The sequence below is a fragment of the Catharus ustulatus genome, chromosome 21, assembly GCF_009819885.2.
Source record: "Catharus ustulatus isolate bCatUst1 chromosome 21, bCatUst1.pri.v2, whole genome shotgun sequence".
Taxonomy (NCBI): Eukaryota; Metazoa; Chordata; class Aves; order Passeriformes; family Turdidae; genus Catharus; species Catharus ustulatus.
Window position 1 is genome coordinate 10,876,475 of NC_046241.1, and position 21,744 is coordinate 10,898,218.

The 21,744-nt window shown below is 51.6% G+C and overlaps 1 protein-coding gene across 10 annotated transcripts in view; it reads left to right on the forward strand.

Annotated features, from left to right (window-relative positions):
• The first annotated feature begins 4,249 nt into the window (after positions 1–4,249).
• The window catches only part of MVB12B (multivesicular body subunit 12B), an 84,151-nt gene continuing 66,656 nt past the window's right edge, over positions 4,250–21,744 (forward strand). For 4 of the 10 annotated variants that reach the window (XM_033077203.2, XM_033077202.1, XM_033077210.1 and 1 more), the window contains exons 1-4: positions 4,740–4,821; positions 10,095–10,217; positions 16,512–16,619; positions 19,602–19,698. In XM_033077203.2, the coding sequence (XP_032933094.1) occupies positions 4,759–4,821; positions 10,095–10,217; positions 16,512–16,619; positions 19,602–19,698 (391 nt within the window). In that variant the 5' untranslated portion in view covers positions 4,740–4,758. Of the gene's footprint in view, positions 4,346–4,445; positions 4,463–4,735; positions 4,822–5,031; positions 9,059–10,094; positions 10,218–16,511; positions 16,620–19,601; positions 19,699–21,744 lie in introns of those variants that run through there. The other 6 variants (XM_033077208.2, XM_033077206.1, XM_033077205.1 and 3 more) reach the window with 6 other exon arrangements.

A 21,744-nucleotide genomic window follows, 5' to 3' on the forward strand; every position in this document is an offset into this window, starting at 1 on the left:
CCCCGAGCGAGAAAGCAAAGCCAGCAGCAGCGTTTCATCAGAGGAGGCCTGCAAAGAAAACATTATTTCCTCAAATGTGTTCATCATTCAAAATTGTTCAAGCAAAGGTTTCCATCGTGCTGTGGCCATTACTCATAATCTGAGGATCTGGATGTGTGGCTCTCCTTGGTAATTAGCCGCATGGCGTTCTCCCTGCCCTCCATTTGGTGGAACAGCAGTTGTGCTTCAGTCCCGGGGTGTCTCCGCACAACAAACAGTGCTGGTCCTGGCTGTGGGGCTTTGAAACAGGACCAGATTTCATCCCTGTGCCACTGCCCAGTGCCAGTGCCTGTGCAGGGGGGCAGAGGCTCCCTGTGACCCCAGCAGGTCACGGGATGCTTTGGGCCCTGCTTTCCTTGTTGTGGAGGCAGCTGGTGACAGCCTCTGCTCCTGGACCATCCCTTCAGGATGCCCTGAACCTCTTTAGAGGCTGAACCCCTGCCCTGGCCAAAGCCACCATTGGGTGCTACAAAAATCAGTTTTCTCTGGTAGGATTGCTGGATATTGGTGTCCTGTACATCATAACTGAAATACAAATGTGACAACTTATCTAGTGCTTTGTAACAGCTATGGGATAGAAAAGTTAATGGGAAACAGATCAAAAAACTGCTTTTTCAAAATTGCTTCATCTATTTCAGATGCCTGGGTTAAAGCAGATTAGGACCTCCTCACTTTTGTTAGAATAACCAAGGTGTAATCTAGAAATATAAAAAGGAAGTTCTGGCTGAAAAGAGATATTTTGGTGCACCAAATTAGAGGCAGCAGGTTAAACCTACCTTAAAGAAACCTTAAAACCAGGCAGCAGCTGAGCTGTGACCTGCAGCAACTCCAGCATGAAATGAAACTCTGGGCTGATTTTCCTCCAAAGACAAGCATGGCAAACATGGAATGTGCAGGATTTGAAAGGAATTTAGCGTAGAGGCAGGATGAGGATGCAGGATCTTTGCAGCTTGTTTCCCCCTGCAAACTGGGACCCTTTGTGATGGTGAAGTCTGACCCAGGCTTGCTGGGAGTTCCTGCTGCCCTTGGGAGCTGTGTGTGCAGCAGCACTGGGCCAGTGTCCTTGTGCTAGCCACAGGACTGTATACTGCCTGTTCTCAGCTGTCTGTTCTCAGTAGAAACCTGTGCACTGTTATTCTTTAGAGATGGTATCTGGGAATGGACAGATTTTGCTGTTACAAAATGTTTGAAATATAAAGAGGGTGGTGGGGATCAACCACTGTGTCCTGTGTTGGTCCAGCCTCTGATGAGGAGCAGATCTGGCTGCTCAGCTGAGGTGCTCTGAGGCTGGGGATGCCAGGACAGGGGCCCAGCTGTCCTGCCTGGCCACCACAGCCCGTTCCTCGCTGGCTGTCCCCACGGAGAACACGAGCTGCAGGGCACTGGGCAGGACCTGGCCACAGCAGCACTGGCAGCAGTGAGGTCTGGCCACAGCACTGGGCTTCCTCCGGAATGCCTGTGGGATTGGCTCTCCAGGCACCTTCCTCACCCCACAAATGGTGCCAGCAAAGCACTGTGAAGCAAAGCTGTGGCCGGTGTTGAGCCCTGAGGAGTGGCAGCAGCAGTCCCTCCAGGCACGCCGTCTGTGGCAGTCACACCGGGCAGGGTGGCACGGACGGAGCGCGTCCCACGCAGCTGACACACACAGCCTGCGTGCAGGATTCTTTGGAACAGTGTGCTGGAAGATCTGAGTTCTGGCAGCCATCCACAGGGATAAGCAAGCCATGTTTGTGCAGCCACAGCAACGGTGTTGGAGCCAAGGCTGACCAAAATTCCCCCTATTAGGTGTCCTGTAAAGATGACACTGCTGTGAGCTGGGCAGCATGCACAGGACTGCAGAACTCGTGAGAAAAGACATATTCTGGAATAAAGAGGAGTAAATAAATGAATCTTGAAAGAGATGGATGTAAAATATTCATAGGAAAGCATTATACTTGCAAATATTTATGGTTTTGAGTAACTTTACACAGATAGATTAACCAACTGCAGTGCAGCTGTGATTCATGCACCCAGCACCCAGCGTTTGCTGATTCAGAGCCCGTGCTGTGCCCTGTGGAGCAGCACAATGGGGCTTTTCCCAGGCTGCAAACCTGCCGAGGTTTAAAGGTGCCTGCGGGCAGAGGTGCCAGCGCTTGCCCTGGGCTGTGCTGCCGTCACTCCGAGGGCAGCAGCTAAACCGTGCTGGGAAGTGACTCTCCTTGGAAAACATCTTATTGCAGATCATGCCACAGACACATTGGGATATATGCTTGCAGTGAATCTTTGAATATTTTGTGGATACTAAGCAGCAATTAGAGTCTTCCTTTGGAATCAATTCATTTCCTACCACCGTGGTAGCAGGGAGGATCTTATTGAAACTCTCGGATTTTTAATATTATTACACTAAAGACTCTCTCAGTATCAGCATCTCCGTGGGGGAGCATTAGCACACTGTAATGTGTAACAACTTCTCCAGTTCAGGAAATCTTCTTGTATTTGTAATAGGGCATTTGGGGCATATATTATGTATGGGACATATATTTCTCATTTCCACCAGGCATCATCTTTTCTTCTCTCTAAATTACTCTCCAAATCAAAAAAATGCATTGTATTCCTTATCGCTCAAAAAATATATATCTATATTTTTAATCTTTGGATGCAGAAGCCACAACAGCCTGGGCTGTACTCAGTAGGAGCCAGAGAGCCTTGGTCAAGCAGGGAGGGAATGGAGTTGCACTCATTTATTATCACGGTTCAGCAAGCACCAGTCTAAAATGCTTTACTGGGAAGAAGCACCAGTCAGGACAGGAGGAAGGTTTGGTCCTAGCCAGGCTGGTGTCCAGGTTGAGGCAGGACACCAGTTTCTGTTGTTTGCTTTATGGACAGGAACACAGAACCACTAATGTGTACATTGCCTTCCAGACAAACCTCTCAAACACTGACTAATCACAGCTCACAGTGTTTTGCTTGGTAGTCAGTCTGACCACACCAGCATGAAGAGCAAGGAGCTGAAACAGCCCGAGGATCAAACCCAGGAGCTCTGCAGGCACACCAGCACCTACAGCGAAACGCCTGCTCAGCCGAGCTCCTGTCCGCCCCAGACAGCAGAGGTGCAAAAGCAGCAGTATTTTAGTTAAAGGTAGAATATCAGACAAGGAAACTCCCTGTGGCCGTGGAGATAGACCCTCTGATAAATGCACCACTCTGCCACTGCTGCCCGATTCAGTCAATGGGAGGAAATTTGGGTATCTGAGTGAGATCCTTCTCCTCTTCTAAGTCACAAAGGCCAGGCTCCCCAGACAAAGAAAACCCTGGCCTCATGGAAAATACAGTGAACCAGCTCTACAAAGGATGGGGGAGACCATCTGCTCCCAGGGAATGACTGAATAATGTCTGATAAGAGCTTCAGGGAGAGCTTTGCGCTTGACCATTAACAAAAATTCTCCAAGCTGTTCTTAAATCCTTGGTATTGTAGTTTTCGCTGTTATCTTCACAGAATCTCTTGCACTTCACACACATCACTTCTCAGCCTCTCACAAAGGGCAATGGATTTCAGCCCTTCTCTTTAATTCTCACACACATTAACGGTTGTTTCCTTCCCTCCCTTATTTCGTTCTTCACCCAGGATTTTTTCCTTTTGCTTTGTGTTAGCAGCTCCAAATCTTTGTCTCGCACCCAAGGCGGCTGATGCCAGCCCCTACACCCATCTTGCTGCTCTCGAGAGGATTGTTCCTGACCTTGTTTCAGGTATGGTGCTGAAAAGCCAGCGCAGGGCAGCTGCGGGACTGGTCCGTGCAGTGATGGCTGCGGACGATGCCGCTGTCCCACGGTGTGCCGCAATTGACATCGCCTGCTCATTCCATGTGTGCGCTGTCAGTTTCAACACTGGCACGTGTTAATGTTGAGCAGAAACAGACCTTGGCAGATCCTATTGAGAATGTTTTCTGTCTGTGAGTGGACCCAGCCAGGCAGGCAAATCCTGACCGCTTTGGACCATATCTTTGTTTTTCAGGCCATGATGAGACAGCATCAGATCCTAATGAATTGAAGGTAGCTCCTGAAACCGCCCACTGTCCCAACCCCAGGCACTTCTCGAGAAGATAACCAGCTTGTTTGAACCCCTGTGCCCTTCCTCAGCCCACAGCAGGCTCTGCCTATCTGTGTGCAGCCCGTTTCAGAAGGAAGGAGGTTACATTGACCAAATCACGGCTATTCAGCCATTTCCACCCGGCACCTCCCGTGTGCGCCGGGTGGCGGAGGCTGCTCGGAGCGTGCTGGGGACACGGCCGGGCACTCCCTGCTCCCCGGGAAGGGACGCTCCGGCGAGGTGCGGCCCGGGGCCGGGAGGGGCCGAGCCCCGGTGCCCGGGGCCGCGGGCGGGGCGGGCCGGGCCGGGCGGAGCGGCGGGAGGGAGGGAGGGAGGCAGCGCAGCGCGGTGGCCGCGGTGAGTGTCCCCTGGGCCGGGCCGGGCCGGGCCGGGGCTCGGGGCGGGGGTCGCGGGGCGGCGCGGGGGCCGGGCCGGGCCGGGCGGGGCGGGATCCGGGCCCTGCGCGCCGGTCCGGCCGCGGTGGGCGCGGAGCGGCGGCGGGAGCCCCATCCCGAGCCCCGCCGTGAGCCCCGGGCCCGGGCCTGCCCGTGGTGCGCTCCGCTCCCCGCCCCGCGCCGCTCCGCCCGGGCCGCAGGCCGCTCCCCCGCCGCCGCTCCTCCCGCCGGGCCGCGCCGCGCCGGCTCCGCCGGGCGATGAGGAGCTGCTTCTGCCTGCGCCGGGGGAGCCGCGACCCGCCGCCCGCCGCACGGGCAACAGTTAAGTGTCGCTGCAGCCGCCGCGGCCCCGCTGCCAGCCCGGGCCCGGGCCCGCCCGGCTCCCGCGGCTGCTGCGAGTCGGCTCGGCCCGGCCCGGCCCGGCCCGGCCCGGCGCGGGGAGGCGGCGGCGGTCACACGGGCGGGGCGGGCGGGCTGAGCCCCCGGGCCGGGGCTTACGGGGCTCACGGGGCTCACGGGGCCGGCTGTCGCGGGGACCTGGTGCCTGGGCCGGGCTGCAGCGCCCCGGTGGCCTCCGTGAGAGCCGGCGGCTGCTCCGAGGCTGGGGTAGAGCAGGAACGGCCCTGGAGCAGCCTGGGGGTAGAGCCCCGGTGACCTTGACCTCCGGGATTTAGTGTAAATTCTTCTTGGTGACGGATAGAGGAAATTACAAAACCCTCCTCTGTTTCGTGTGGTCTTTCGCGTTTATAGCATGGGCCTACCTGAGTGTCCATTTCTACCCTGTGCTCAGTGCAGGGCTGGGGCTGTGACACCGGCTGCCTTCCTACAGCCGGGCCGGAGCAGCCACACGCTGTTGCTGTGTGTCAATTACTCGTGTCTTGCATCACAGAGGTTTGCAAGCTTTCTCTGAGGTTTCTGGAGAGATTTTCAAAGGCCCACCAATCTTCACGTTCCCAGAGCTGGGGCATTCTCAGCTTGGTCACAGTAACCCTGAAACAGACAGGGTGTCAGCAGGTGTGTAGCTGCTCTGGCTAAAGCTTGGGTTTCTCCTTTTTGTGTTTTATTTTAACTGAGTGAGAACATGCCCATCTATTACTTAGGGAGCCTGTGTGTTGTGCTGCAGGTTGGCAGCATCATTCCTGTAATTTTTAGCTGAGATGGCCTTCCCTTCTAGATGGAGGCATAACTTGAGCTTCTGGAGGTGTGAGCTGAAACAGACAACATCCCACTCTGGTACCACGTGCATCTCTGACAAAGCAAGTCCCAGACTTAAGGATACCAGTAGCCCCCAGGGACCTGTTCTTAGCTCTGCCAAGATGGAAATAACTGCACTGAATGTCATTTCAGTGTTGCTGCCCTGGGGCAAGGTCAGCTGTGTATGGAAACCTATTTTGAAACAGGACACTCCTCTGAAATGCCTGTCCACAGTTAGGAGTGCTGTGAAGCAATACAGGGTCTCGATTTTGCTCATTCTGTCCCTTAAGTTCCTGTTTCCACCCATACAGAGTGTGGATTTTGCAGCTGGTACAGGCAGCTGTCTCTTAGGGAGCCTGTGTGCAGGGGTGATTCCAGGCATGTCTTCGATGGTGGAATGTGACACTGAAATGCTTCCTGCTAGTGATGGTGGCCTCCAGGGCCCTGGTGCTGGCTGCCACTGTGGGCTCCTGTTTCTGTGACTGAAGCTGTGTCCTGTTCATGAGCAGGAATGGAAAGTTGGCCGGGGCTGTGTCCGGTCCCGGCGCGGTGGGAAACGTGCGGGAGAGCTGTGGCAGGGTGGCTGTGCCTTCCTGCAGGGATGCACGGGGCTTTGAGCCGTGTGTCTGCTTTGCTTTGTGGGACCATTTCCCACAGACTGCAGGGACGCAGTGAGGTACTTGGGATTTTTTTCCAGTCTTGCCTTAGCTCACACTTTTCTGCCTGTGGGAAGAGCAAGCCAGTGTCAAAGTGCAGGGCTTGTAGTTGGAGGAAGAAACAATAACACCATTCTCCCTGTAAGTCCCTGGCTATTTAACTTCAGAGCTTGACCTGCTTTGCTGGCAGCATGATGTTTCTGTAGCAAATACATTGAAAGGCCTGATCTGGTCATGTACCCACCAGCTCTTGAACTTGCTGAACTTGTTGAAAAGGAACACTGAGAGCAGAAAGTTGTCTAGAAACTCACAATAATGCATTCATTTCTGAAAGCGAGTTCTTCTGCTCTGTAGCCAGAGCCCAGCAGTGTGTGTGGTCAGTCACGTCAGTGGAGCCAGCAGAAAAGTATGCCTAGGATAAACTAATAAAGGCGGATGAGCTAACAAGGAAATGGGACAGAACATGCAAAAAGGCTATAAACAGACAAACTTGGGAGTGCTGGCAGAAGGGAAGGTGTGTGTGACTATGGGTTGTGGGAAGAAGGCTGTGCCAGAAACCAGAGGAGTCCCAGAAGGCCTCTGCTACAGCTGGGCATCAAGATCCCTGGGACACCACTCCTGCCTCGAGGCATGTCTGGTTCGAGGGTTGGAAGCATTCAGGATAGAGCCAGCAGCATGGTGGCTGCTTGTCTAGGAGTGCATCCTGTCCGTCGTCCTGCAGCCATCCCACCCTGCTCTGCTGCGTGCTGCTGGGGGTGGTGCAGGCAGGATGCACGGAGACTTTTTCTGTTAGAGACGCATTCTTTCCCCACTGGCTTTGTCTGGTTCTACAGTGTTCCCATGCTTCTTCCTTCCCAGAGCTCACATCCGGCTTCCTTTGGCTGCTGGGGTGTGCTGGGGACTGGATGTGGCCCCACAGCTAACAACTTCCAGAGAGCATGCTCCCCACTAATGGGAAAAATGTTGTTATTGTTTTGGGCAGTTCCCGGAATAGCCCTGCAGTGAGCGGTTGGGCACAGGCAGTCACTGCAGGATGCCTTATCCAGGGCTGAGTGCTCGGCCACTGTGATGGCAGGTGGGCATGCAGGTCAAACTCACATTGCTAAAGAGAATTAAAATAACAAGCTGCCTAATGGAGGTATTTATAGAATCCAGCTCCTTAGTTTAATTTCCTCTTTCACTGTTTGTTTTTTCAAGTTAAAAGGCACAGTGGAAAAGAAACCAAAGTTTGTTGACGCTCTTGCGGAGAAGTGCACTCCCCTTTGACCTGTGCAAAGTTCACAGAGACATTTATCCCAGTGTGCTGCTGGCTTCTGCTGCTCCATATCTGTTCCAGGTGCCTCCTCAGTGCCGCTGCACAGCGGGCAGCTGCCCAGTGTGGTGTGGCAGAGCCTGGCCGTGCTGCAGTGGCCACAGCAGCTTTGCTGGGCAGGTGCTGTGCCTGCCATCCCTGTGGGCACGGGGCAGAGGAAGGTGCTGGGCTCGCTGGGCAGGGAGCTGGGTGGCCCTTGCTGCAGGTGCTGCTCGGGGCCCTAGGCTGGTGCTGCCCCCCGTTACCCCGTGCATGGGCAGGCACAAACCCCACGGCCAGCGCTGCTGCCATAGAGGGGCTTTGTGTGAGCCAGCACAGAGTGAGGATTGATGCCGTTTCCCCTCCCCCTGTGCAGAGCAGGGCTGCAAATGGCTCCCACAAAGGTGCCCTTCTTCCTTTGCTGAGGACAGCGTGCCAGGGCTGAGGGGGAGGCAGCACACTGCGGGCTGCAGCACCCACCCCTCCTTCTGTGCTGGTGCTGGGGACCCCCTTGTCCTCAGCCTTGCCCAGGCTGACCTGGCAGCTGCTCAGGTTCCTGCGGGGGCGGCTGGGCCTCCCTGCAGCAGGCTCCAGCACGGTCAGACAGGGCCTGGCAGCGTTCAGCAGCAGGCACTTCATCAGGGCACGTTTGGTGCAGGCACTGTGTGAGCAGATCTGCTTCCCTGCAGTGCAGCTGCAGCTGTGTGGGAACCTGTGTGGTGTCCTTAACATGCTGGGGAGCATCATCACTTACCTGGATTTCAGTTCAAAATGGCCTAAGAGAAGCTTATGTCAGCATTCATTACCTCACAGCTCCTCCCAAAATGTAGAAAGGTGTCACCACACAATTGTGTGACTTTAAGTTTCAGAAAACATTCACGAAGAACAGATTGTAAGATCCTTGTTACATTCACATTATGTTTGTTCCATGCTGTATGTTTGAGGTTCTGCATTGTTTGCGAGGCCCCTGGATGAGCTGTGGGGTGGCACAGGTCTGTCATTGCTGTGCCAGTGCCTCCAGCATTCCTGCAGCATTCCTGTGCTCCTCGCCCACCCTGAGGACAGGGAGCTTGCTGGGAGAGGAGGCCTTACCATTGTGCTCGAAGGTTTGAGCTGCTTTGGGAGTGAAGAGGGTTGGCTTTGCTCTGTGTGCTGGATGCGTGTCCTGGCACTAAAGCAGATCTCTCTCCTCTGTTTGGTTCATCAGCAATAGTGTTTGCACCAACAGGTCACCAGCACATGTTGTTTTGGACTCCTCAAGTAGTCTGGCTGTTCATTTGACATTATTATTATTTACATAGGGCCCAGACTTGCTCTCTTTTATTGCCTGCAGCACGATGTTTGTTCAGACTGGGCATTGTGAAGTGTAAACCCAGGTCCCACTGGCACCAGTACTCACCTGCCTTTTCTAGAAGCAGTAAGTAACCAGCCATGTCAATGGCCTAGAAATGCTGGGGTTCGATTGCTCTGAGGAGGGAATTCAGTCAGGTTCACGGCTTGTCTGGCTGTACAGCAGTGATGCTTGTTTACACAGAGCACTGCCCTCTTGTCTTGGGGTGCGTGGGGGGCGATTTCCTGGGGCACTCCTGCCTGAAAGCCAGAGCAGACTTGCTTTCACTGGCTGCCTCTGCAGGAGACCACATGCTGAGGCAGTGGCACCTTTCCCCATCCTTCACCTTGGTTGTTTCAGCCCCTTTCTTGTACTCTCCTCCTGCTTCCTGCAGCAGCATCCTTCATCCCTCCGAAGTTAGTTGGTCTTACCTGCTTCTGTCCTTTTTGCCTATCTCCCACCCTTGATGTTCTTGGTGATGTGCCTCTTCTGGAAGATGCTCAGGCCTCCTGCAGGCCTCTCTGCTTTGCACCAGCCCGCCCTGTGCTTCCTCTGTGTTCCCTGGTGTTGAGGCTCCCTGCAGCCAGTGCGGTTCTGCATCCAGCGCCAGAGACATCTGTGCTGCTCCTTGAAATCAGTCTGGCTGAGGGGGGTGTGGTGGGACTGACGACTCATGGGGGAACCCCCAGCATGTCTTAACACCCATAGTGGATGGGGAACCTCCCCCTAAAGCCATTAGGAACAGATTACTTGCTGTTTAAAATGACAGAGCTGCTTCAACCAGCCTGACTTGGGGATGAAATTTGTTCTCTTTTGGGGAGAGAAGGGATTGAGCTTTGGTTTTCCTGTAATTGCTAGATGGAGACCAGCCCATGGAAGCAACAAAATGAGTCTCAGAGGCTGACAGCACAAATTTCAAACCTATTTGGCATTGCACAAGTGTATCTTCTTATCAAAAGCAAATGAAAGTGCAGAAGGTGTGTCTGGCCTAATCCCGTGTTTACCTTTGGCCGTCTGTGGTGTGTCAGCACAGGCACTCTGGCATGCATGTGTGCTCTTGGTTCTCTGGCTTCTGGTGGGGTGTGGTGCCCAGCAGCGCTTTAATTCTGCTCCTTTCTCCCAGGATCAGTCCACCATGCCCGAGGTGCGAGACCTCAGCGATGCCCTGCCCGAGCTGCCCATGGACCCCATCACAGGCGTCGGCGTGCTCGCCTCCCGCAGCCGCGCTCCCACTGGATACGATGTCGTAAGTAGAGCTGTTGGAGCTGCTGCACTTCATGCTTTGGGTCTGCACTAATGAGGCTTTGCTTTGTGGGGAGCAGCATCTCCTCCAGAGAGAACATGCTGTGCTGTGAGGAGTCATTTGGTAGCCAGCTGCCCACCTTCCAGCCCACAGCACTTGGTGCTTTCCTTCAGCACGGAGTTGTGGGTGCAAATGTGCCACTTCATCTTTGCCACTCCAGAGAAGCTTAATTTCCTGGAGGAGGGGTTTGCAGAAATTGCTGGCCACTGTGGCAAGCAAATTTAATAATCCTAGTAACATTCATCCTGAAGGAGTCCTAAGTATTGTAAAAATGATATTTCTAAATAAATGGATCCCGCATCAGCTGTTTAATCCCACATATCAGCACTGCACATGATGATGAGAAAGGGAATCAAAGAGTTTTGCATCCAGCTGAAATTGCAAGGATGATTTTGACGGGCAGAATGCCCTAAGGTTTAAACCTTAGAGTTTAGACTCTAACCTCTGAGGTTTGGCAGAGACTGGCAGCAGGGAAAGGCAGCTGGATACGGCATAGATGAATGTGCGAATAGATAAAGGGAGTTTGCTGTTGAACAGCTGCTTGTTGCTGTGTAACCAACAGCAGGATGTTTCTACTCATAGATCAGTGTCCCAAACTGTGAAATATAAAATCCTGACCTTGCAGAGATCTATACAGAAAGATTTGGTCTGTAGTTCATCTGCTTGCTTTTTTGTGTGTCCTGCTCCAACTGTGCTACATCACACCTTGGCTTTTCAGAGCCACACAGCTTGCATGGTGGGAGTGGAAGCCAGCTGACTTGAGGCTTTGCTCACGCCTCTTCAGCTCTGGATCATTGCATACCTTGTTCACTGTGAAGAAACAAAATGGATCAGGCTGAAGTAAGGACACGAGGGGGGAATTGTGAAAAAGCTCCTTAAAGACCTGGGAGGTTTTTACATTTACTCTGTTTTTCCAAGTGCTCATTACCTGTGTGAGCCAGGCTGTGTAATTAGCTGCTTGCCCTGATAAAGAAGCACGGGACAGTGTGAGACTTCTGATAACAGAATTGCATTTTGCCTAAATGGCTGGGCAGAGAGAGCGCTCACCCCAGATAGCCTGCCTGTGGCTTAATGGGGAGTTGCAGCGCTAACGCAGTTTAAACTAAACAAGATAAAAGAGTCTTCCTGTGGCTTAATCCAATTATGGTGGTGGTGTAATGCTGGTGAATGTGGGTCGCTGTCTCCTCAGGGCTCAGTGAGGAGCTGCCTTTGCTCTGGCTCTGCTGCCTCACTGTCTGTTCACAAGGAGCCCTGTCTGCCCTTGGACCGGCCGTGGGGCAGTGCCTGCTGTGTGTGCTGTGTGCTGTCCTTCCCCAGCACAGCTGTCACACCCTTACGCTGCACTGTGGGGCAGTGCCTGCTGTGTGTGCTGTGTGCTGTCCCTCTCCAGCATGGCTGTCACACCCTTAGCTGCAGTGTGGGGCAGTGCCTGCTGTGTGTGACAGATGTGGCTCAGCTGGAGCAGTGCTCCTGTACAAGGTGCAGTTTCCCTCCGCAGCTCCAGTGGGGATGTGGAGGAATCCGGTTTTCCTCTGGAGTCCAGTGGAGAAAGGGCTCCCTTAGTGTCCCAAAACCTCTGTTTTTATCTTGGTAAGAAATGTTGGGCTCTTCCCCCTGGCTGGAGCAACTCCCAATGGGATGCAGTAATTTTATCAGTCCCACAGTGGGACTCAATGGCCATGAGCAGAAAATGACTGGTTGGAGGAAGGATGGGTTGTGAAAAGATAAAGAACAATGCCCTACCTGGTTTCAATGGATGCCCATTAGCAGAATATCTGCCTTTGAGATAAGGATCACTGCCCCACCCTCAACAGATGGTGATGGAACAGATACCTTTTATCACACTCTGTATTGTAACTTGCACCTTATGATAGGTGTGGCTTATGGATGGACAAAGAATGAAAAGTTGCTGGCACCCGGAGGTGCGGCTTATACTTAGTGCGGCTTATAATTTTGAAATTACTGTATTTCCTCGTGCAGTTTCACTGATGGTTTCAAGTTTTGCAATGAAGTAACTAGCTCTTTCTGAGACACCTATGTTATTGATAGGCTTTACTAGTTTCCCTTTCATTTTTTTCCTTCTCCAGTTAACAGCTTCATTTTTCCTTTTGTTCCCTTTAAGAGAAATCTCCAGGAGCATGGGTGCTTCATCCCAGGTGTAAATTCAATGCCTAGAGATGTCCAGGTCCATTTTCCAGATTCACGTGGAGCCCCAGGGCTCGGCCTGCTGCCCATCTGGAGCTGGCAGGCTGCAGTGCCTGGGGGGATGTCTTGGCAAACGGGCCAGAGGCCTTTTTTCCTCTGCACTACTTCAGTTACTCCATAATCTCTATTGCCGTCGTGTCTGCTTAGAAAACAAATGCACTACTAGCACTTGTAATAACTGGCCAGGCCATTTCACAGCTAAAGCACCAAAGACTTGATTTTGCCAAAATATACAGAGTGTGTCTGTACTTAGATTCCTGAAAATCCAACCAAACTGGTAAGACTGAGTGTCTGGGTGGGGCAGAGAGGTGGGAGGCAGGAGCCAGGGATGGGAGAGGGGTGTGGTTCCCATGCAGCCGTTCTTTGCTGCAGACTGAACACCAGCTCCATGGTGGGTTTGCTCTGGGGAGCTGCTCACCCAGCAGGGACAGCCCTGCCTCTGCCAGAGGGGCAGATCACCCTGTGGGGAAGGAGGGTTAAAGGACCTGCTTGCTAAAGACCTGGGTGAGGTATCAGTAACCCCAGTCTGGGTGCAGTAACCCCAGTCTGTGTGCAGTAACCCCAGTCTGTGTGCAGTAACCCCAATCTGTGTGCAGTAACCCCAGTCTGTGTGCAGTAACCCTGTTCTGTGTGCAGTAACCCTGTTCTGGGTGCAGTAACCCCAGTCTGTGTGCAGTAACCCCAGTCTGGGTGCAGTAACCCCATGCTGTGTGCAGTAACCCCGTTCTGTGTGCATTAACCCTGTTCTGTGTGCAGTAACCCTGTTCTGTGTGCAGTAACTCTGTTCTGTGTGCAGTAACTCTGTTCTGTGTGCAGTAACCCATTCTGTGTGCAGTAACCCTGTTCTGTGTGCAGTAACCCATTCTGTGTGCAGTAACCCCAGTCTGTGTGCAGTAACCCCATGCTGTGTGCAGTAACCCTGTTCTGGGTGCAGTAACCCCAATCTGGGTGCAGTAACCCTGTTCTGTGTGCAGTAACCCTGTTCTGTGTGCAGTAACCCCATTCTGTGTGCAGTAACCCCAGTCTGGGTGCAGTAACCCCAATCTGTGTGCAGTAACCCCAGTCTGTGTACAGTAACCCTGTTCTGTGTGCAGTAACTCTGTTCTGTGTGCAGTAACCCCATTCTGTGTGCAGTAACTCTGTTCTGTGTGCAGTAACCCCATTCTGTGTGCAGTAACCCCAGTCTGTGTGCAGTAACCCTGTTCTGTGTGCAGTAACCCCATGCTGTGTGCAGTAACCCTGTTCTGTGTGCAGTAACCCCATGCTGTGTGCAGTAACCCTGTTCTGTGTGCAGTAACCCCAGTCTGTGTGCAGTAACCCCATTCTGTGTGCAGTAACCCCAGTCTGTGTGCAGTAACCCTGTTCTGTGTGCAGTAACCCCATGCTGTGTGCAGTAACCCTGTTCTGTGTGCAGTAACCCCATTCTGTGTGCAGTAACCCCAGTCTGTGTGCAGTAACCCCAATCTGTGTGCAGTAACCCCGTTCTGTGTGCAGTAACCCCATTCTGTGTGCAGTAACCCCATTCTGTGTGCAGTAACCCCGTTCTGTGTGCAGTAACCCCAATCTGTGTGCAGTAACCCCGTTCTGTGTGCAGTAACCCCGTTCTGTGTGCAGTAACCCCATTCTGTGTGCAGTAACCCCAGTCTGTGTGCAGTAACCCCAATCTGTGTGCAGTAACCCCATGCTGTGTGCAGTAACCCCATTCTGTGTGCAGTAACCCTGTTCTGTGTGCAGTAACCCTGTTCTGTGTGCAGTAACCCCAATCTGTGTACAGTAACCCTGTTCTGTGTGCAGTAACCCCGTTCTGTGTGCAGTAACCCCAATCTGTGTGCAGTAACCCCAGTCTGTGTGCAGTAACCCCAATCTGTGTGCAGTAACCCCAGTCTGTGTGCAGTAACCCCATGCTGTGTGCAGTAACCCCAATCTGGGTGCAGTAACCCCAGTCTGTGTGCAGTAACCCCGTTCTGTGTGCAGTAACCCCATGCTGTGTGCAGTAACCCTGTTCTGTGTGCAGTAACTCTGTTCTGTGTGCAGTAACCCCAATCTGTGTGCAGTAACCCCGTTCTGTGTGCAGTAACCCCAGTCTGTGTGCAGTAACCCCATTCTATGTGCAGTAACCCTGTTCTGGGTGCTGTGCAGCAGGTAGATCACGCTGTACGTGCTGGGGTGTCTCTGTCAGGTCCCTCTGTGTGTAGCACATGGGTGAGGAGTGTCTCTCCCTGGCTGCAGGAGCAGAAGGACCATTCCTCATGCCCAGGGTGCTCTGTGCTCAGTGCCAGGTGCCAGATCCTTTGTCTCGCACGTTCCTGGCCTCTCAGCCAAGGAAGGACTGGGCAGGCTGGGGCTCTGGAGTGCCTGTCCTGCTGGCCAGGTCTGCTGCAGCCTGTCCCACTTGGCTCCTGTCCTGAGGCACGCTGATCAGGCACAGCTCTGCTTCCAGAGCCGCTGGGGCTTCTCCTTGCTTGCAGGAGCCCAGTAGGTGATGAAAGAGGTTTCCTGTTTACACTGTTCTGTTTTCTTTCCCCATGAGTTTTCTGACAAGTTCATTCATGCATACATTCTCTGGGCTTGGAGTTCAAGCTGACCATCCCTATAAGCTAACACTTTTCCCAAAGAGACTGCTTCCTGAATGTCTTTTCACCAGAATTGACTTACCCACCATGCAGGAAGATGCATGTGGATTTTGCATATTCCTAAACTAGCAGTTCAGGAAAGATAGGAATTCAAATAAGCAAAAAAAATTGTCTGAAATTGTATTCTAAAATGTGGCTGTTTAAAAATCAGACATGTTTCTTTCACAGGCCTGAACACAAAATCTGTGTGTTTTGTACAATGGCTTGACCTGAGCTGGGGCTCGTGAGCAGCAGTTGCCAAAATTTGGGGAGCAGTCGGTGCACTGTGCTGCTTTGATCAGACTGTCTCTTGTCTCTGCTGCACTCAGGGGAATTGGAGGCCTTGTCAGCACACAGCTCTTGCTCCCTGTGCCTGGTGCAGTCTCTGCTCAGCTAAACATGGGTGCAGAAGTGACAAGTGTCAGCTCTTTGTTATCAGGCTGCTCTGGGGCCAGAGGCTCACTCGGTGTGATTACAAGAGCTGCAGTGGAGCAGTTGGCCCCATCTGAGAGGTTTTAGGTAGAAGTTCACCTTCTGTGGAGCTTCAGACCACGCTGGAGACGTTGGGTGTTAGTCTGATGGGGTAATCCTGTTTTCTACCCTTCTCCTTGTGTTTGCCTTCTTGTCTCCTCTCTTACTTGACAACAAACATTTTGGGGCCAGGGCTCTTCCCAGCTTGCTCTGTGCATGGTGAGTGCTCAGCTGAGAGAGCAGAGCCCTTTCCCAGTGCACGGTGCTGCCTCCTGCCCACTCCCTGAGTCAGCTCCAAGTGAGGTTTTCTCCTGCACATCATGGTGTGTCTCCTGTGGAGGGTCCAGGCTCTGTTTCCTTACCCAGCTCTGTCATGTGCTGTCAGTTCTGGGTGTGGGGTTGCATTGCAGAGGGACATTTGTGGGGTGTGTCCTTGCATGCAGCACCGCTGCTAAATTCCACCAGTGACCAGGGATTCCCCCACCTGCTGGAAGCAGCTTGTTGGCCTGGGAGCCAGAACTCCTTGATGGCTTTCCATGAAAATAGTCTTGAGATGGGACTGGGAGAGTTTCTGTGCTCTGTCTTCAGGGACCCTCCCAGCACGCCTGTTTGTCCTTGAGTGTAGGGTGGTAATGAATGCCTCAATGTGCTGACTTCTCCAAACTATTGTTTGGAGGCTGTAACTGAAGTTGCAGTTTCCTCATTAGAGTAGCCTTTGTCAGAGCATCTTTAATCAAGGGTCTCCTGAGAGACAGCATTTTTAGAACTTCTTTTTATACCTCCTCTTGAAAGTTCTTTGCACTGCACCTTGTGAATAAACTAATGAGATGCTGTGAAAGTTTGGGCTGCTGTTAATTAGGAGAGGTCTGAGGAAGAAGTACTGCACATGTATTTATTAACTTTATCTTGGCTCACATGTCTCCTCTCTCCCTCTGTCTCTTCTTTGCAGGTTGCACAAACAGCAGATGGCTTGGATGCTGACCTGTGGAAAGATGGCTTATTTAAATCCAAGGTCACACGGTACCTGTGCTTCACCAGATCATTTTCAAAAGAAAACGTAAGTCCGTTTGCTGAGTGCCTGCATGATTTGCATCTGTGCCTGGTATGCTCTTACCCATAAGATGATTCATTTTATGGAGCCAATTATAATTCAAGCAGGCATTTCGCTGAGTTGGGGTGAGTAAGGAGGCAAACTGCAATGGCAGAATATTTGCATTTTGTCTGTGTTCCTCATGGAAAGAAATTGCTGACAAAATCTTCTGCAATAAAAGAAGCACAAAAGGGAATGTTTGCATTTCAGCAGCCTTACACTCATTTCCTGCTGCAGCAATGGGTGTTGCACCCTCATGGTCCTATTCATGTCCAACCCAAATTCCTCAAGAAACAAACAATGCAGGTAGTGTTGGTGAAGGAAATGCTGGTTTCTGAATCCAGAGCCATCACAGATATTTTATTGCAGGATAAGCTTGCTTTCTTTGTTGGCTTTGGTGCTGATTGCTGAAAATGTGCCCACGTTGTGCATATGCTAGCACATTCTTGTAATCTGGTCTGACTCTTCAGTGTGAGTTACTTGGTGATTAGCAGCAGTTGTCTGCTCACACTGTGTGTGGAGGAGAGGAGACTATGTGCATGCAGCAAGAGCTTCCTGCATTCTGCTGTGGTTTTGGTTGAGGCTACTGTGAAAACTTTCTTTTTTTCTGGAGGAATTGTTGACTTCTGCAATGAATGCACTCCATCTAGTGGGTAATCCTGCTTTTGGTCATGCTTTGGATATTCACAGCAGCTCCATTGGCGGGGTCTGGAAGGACCATTTTGTACTTTGCTTTCACCTGACAGGAACAGGAAAGTGATGGCAGCTTCAGGGGCTGCTCACAGGTCCTGGCAGCCAGGCTGGGGGCTCCAGTTCCAGCATTTGACCTTCATTCCATCTGCTTCCCTGCCTGCCTCTAGATGAAAGTAAAACTGCAGAGCTATGGGAAACACCACTTCCTGGGGTGGAGGGACAATCATTGTGCTTTTCATTCCAGAGTATGTGCAGTTGCAGGAATAGCAGCCCTGGAATAGGCAGGGAAGCTATTAAATAGGTTTGTGCTGATTTGAAATTAGGTTTATCTGTGGCTACCTGAAATGTGAAGTTGTCAGAAATAATTACAGGACAGGAGCAGCTGCTGTCTGCAGAGAGGGTGTGAATGCCCTCAGGTGGTGCCTCTTGGAGTTTTGGCAGGAGCCCTGGGCTTGGCATGGTTTGGGAATACTTTCTTCATACTGATGAGTCATAAATTAAAGCAAAAGTTTCTCCTTCCCTCAGTCCTCTGGGCCACATGGGATATATGGTGTGCTTCCCTCTTGGGGTCATCTGGGGGCTGAGGGGCCTCAGTTCCCTCATCTGGGAGGAAGGGAGGTGAGAGGCTCCTCTCTCTCCTGGACACTGGTGTGCTGCTGCATGGTGGGTTGGAAGTTCTGCCATTCAGGGGTTTCTTTTGTGTGTAGCAAAAGGGAACTCTTCTCCTGAAGAACATGTAGTTAGTAGAGTTAATGCACTTCAGATAGCTGGGTTAGAGCAGGGTCAGTCTGCAGTGCCTGTCTAGCAGAATCACCACTCAGCAGTTTACAGTACCTGAGAATAAGGACATTGCTGTGCCTGAGTGTGGGGAGGCCCTGGATGGTGGGGTCTCACAGACTGGGGGGCTTTGTCCCCTTTTCTCCTGTGCACGTGGCAGAGGTGACTCCCAGGGTTCCAGCAGCTCTTTGGAGACACCTCTCCTACCTGTCTGCTGCTGATGGCTCAGCAGAAAGTTGCCACTGATGTAACACACAGACAGCTTAAATAAATAAAACATGAAAGATGAATCAGCAGCAGCTACTTTGTCTGCTGTTTGCTGTGCCAGGACCATGTTAGCTGACACATTCAGTCTTGGCAGCATCCAGCTTTGCTTGCTCCAAGATGCCCTGGCCAGCCAGAGGCATGAGGGGGCTGCCTGCCTGTGACCTGTTCAGGTGGGAGAGGATGTGTGCCACACGTGTGTCTGGTGGGACAGGGCTGCAGGTCTGCTGACCCTTCTGCTGAGGAGCTGACCATAAAATGCAGGACCTCCCAAAAATAAACTCTGACCTGACATCCCCTTATTTCAGAGCCTGCAAATTTAAGTATTTTGCAAGTAGTTCAGTGAAATAATCAGTGAGTACAGGTTTGTCAGAAAAACTCTTGCCAGATAAAAAATAAAGGAGGTACTTTGCAACCAATTACAGTAAAACTCAGTGACATGGTTTGGTGGCTTGGGATGAAATTTTAATTGTTCTGTGTTGTGTTTGTGTTTATAAAGGCTGTGCAGTACCTAAAATGTGTTGTTCTTTCATATGTGACCCCAGATTATGGCCAGCACTGCTGGTTTTATCGAAAACTGCAAAGAAAATCTGGTCTCTAAACCATTGTGGAGGCTGTCACTCTGAATTGAGCTCTGAGCTCTTCAAGCCTTGATTAATAAGACAAGGCAGGAGTTCAGAATTCATATGGACTCTAAATGAAGTTTGTTGTTCCAAATGGCCTGTGCTTCTGGAGTGTGCTGCATTTGGAGCTAGAACCCTGCCTACTCAGTACTAATTAGCTAATGCATGTAATAACTTTGGCTATGTGTGCATAAGCCATCATCCTGTAATGCTTTCTGCTGTTGCTGTCATGGAAATGTTGTGTTGCTCCTGTAGAGTGTGTGAGAGCTGAGGCAACCTGCTCAGTGCACGGGTTGGTGAAAGTACTGCTTGGAACTGCTGTGCCTACAAAGGGAAGAATTTGGCTGTGCTTCCAAGGATCTGGAAGTGTGGCAGTGGATGAGGTGCTAGAATTTTGAATGCCAGTTGTCTGGTATCTGCCAGTCAGTCATTGTCTGGTTCCTGCTCAGAAGGATTCCTTGGTACATTCTTGCCATTCTAATGTTGTGGTGAGATAGAAGGACAAGGCATCTCAGGCTTCAGCAGGTGGGAAGATCTGGGGTTTAATTTGGTGGCATTGTCATAATCAACTGTTTCTTTTCTCTCTCCAAAGAGTCATTTAGGCAACGTCTTGGTAGATATGAAGCTCATTGATATCAAGGACACTTTACCTGTAGGCTTCATGCCCATCCAGGAGACCATTGATACACGTAAGTGCCTGTTCCTGAGTCCCACTGTGCCAGTGCCTGTGTGGTCAGGCCATGGAGGGTTGTTCTCAGCACTTCTGCTCTCTGGGGTGGAATGTGCACATTTAGGGGCAGCTCTGGGCTGCAATAAAACAACCTTTGGTTTTCTTGTCCTCCTCAGGCTGTTTAGTGGGGCTGCCTGTCTGTCTCCATTCACCTGCTAGACCCCATGTCTCTGGGGCAGGAGGGGAGAGTTTCTTTTTTCAATTTGAAGAGTGGACTGGCCTGGCAGGAGCAGAGCAGCTGTGCCAAGGGCTGTTCAGAAGTGCACTGAAAGGAAGGGAGGGTGGGTTTATGCCCAGTGTGGGTTTGTACCCACTGTACATCTCCTGCTGTGAGTGAACAAGGACTCCTGTCCTGCCAGGAAGTGCTGAGATTTGCTTTCACATAGCTTTTGAGTTTTCTAACTTTTCTGTTTCCCACAGGGGGTCAGGTATGTTTATGCTTGCTGACACAAGCCACAAGTGCAGTGTCCAGGGGGAATACATCCTTGTTTCTGCATGGTAGAATTGCTTCACTCCAGCTTACAAGTGAGCAGTTCCCAAGCAGTGTGTTCAGCTCCCCTGGGACTTGTGCCAGCAGCAGCTGGAGCCTCGTCTGGTGGCAGCCCTGTGTTGTGCAGCAGGCAGCCAGGGCACTGGGCTGGCAGGGGACAAGCCCCATGGGAGTGGAGTGTGAGAGGATGGCAGGAGTGGTGCTGGTGCCTGGTGTGCAGCTGCTCGTCACACAAGGGCTGCTCCCAGTGCGTGTCAGTGATGAAATCCAGCCTAGGAATGAGCAGAAGGGGGTTACATGACTCTGCTTTGCATTCACCTGGGGCTGCAGCACGTGAGGATGGTTTTTCAGTGGCTGTGATCTGGTTCTGACTGGAACCTGTGGCCTGGAAGTGAAGGACCCTGAGGACCTCTTGGTGGTACGTGTGGTACGAGGTAGAATTGTTGGCTTATCCTGCTGACCCTTGGGAGTGCTGGACCTTACTGTGTGCTGCTTCAGTTTCTGTGAAAGTCCTGGTGGAAAGGTGGAAGGGGGCTTTGTCATTAATTTGAAATGCTTTGGGTTGTGACTGTGAGAGTCTTTAAAGCAGATGCACTGCCTGTACTAAGGAAGCAGCATGGAAGAGAACATAGACAAAAGCAAATAGTCAACTTTGTACTTGCAGAGGAAGTGAAAGGAGAGGCACTGATTTTGTTCAGAGTTAGATTTGTGGTTACAGGTGTCTCTGTGCTCCTCGAAGTGGCAGCTGACTCACAATTAATGCATTTAATGCAGTACTCCTTGGTAGGTCCTGGGAAGATTTTCAGGAAGCCTTAAATCCTAGGCTCCTAAAATCAGTTTTAGGCACTTCAAACAGAAGCCCTACTTTTTCAAAGCAGGGGAAGACTAGACTGGATGCAGGTATTTACCATCTCTAAAACACCCCTGTAACTGCAAGCTGCATGTACAGATGCTCTATTGGCACACCTCACACTGTCTGTATGGTTATTGGTGCTAGTGCAGCAGCACATTCCAGAGGCTGGAATGGATTGCTGTTTCCCAAGGTGTGGATTACAAAACAGGAGGAGCCTATGGAGACTGCTGCTTGCCATCTGTTGAAGTGACAGCATATTTTAAATTGGAAGATATTTGTTCATATTAAGATGAAGGGTTTTTATTTTGCAGGCACTTGTTTGTAGTTGCTGGTTGTTTCCAGATTTGCATTCAGCGTCTGCTCTGTAGATTTTCTGTGTAACAGTAGCCTTCTGTCCTCCTTTCCAAGTGCCTGCATCCAAACAGGAACCTCACCTTGCTCACCCTGGGACTCCCAGGGTGAGGTGGAGCATTGTTTTCCAAGCACCACAAATCCATTTCTGTGATCACAGACAGCACCAGTGCTGCTATGGGTTGTGTCTCTGTGCTGGTAAACAGCCTGAAGATCTGTGAATTCATTACACAGATAAGCCTGGACTCTGATGGGCTTGAGTTTTACATGATGGATAACATGGAAACGAGTGGAATTGCTCTGTGACACAC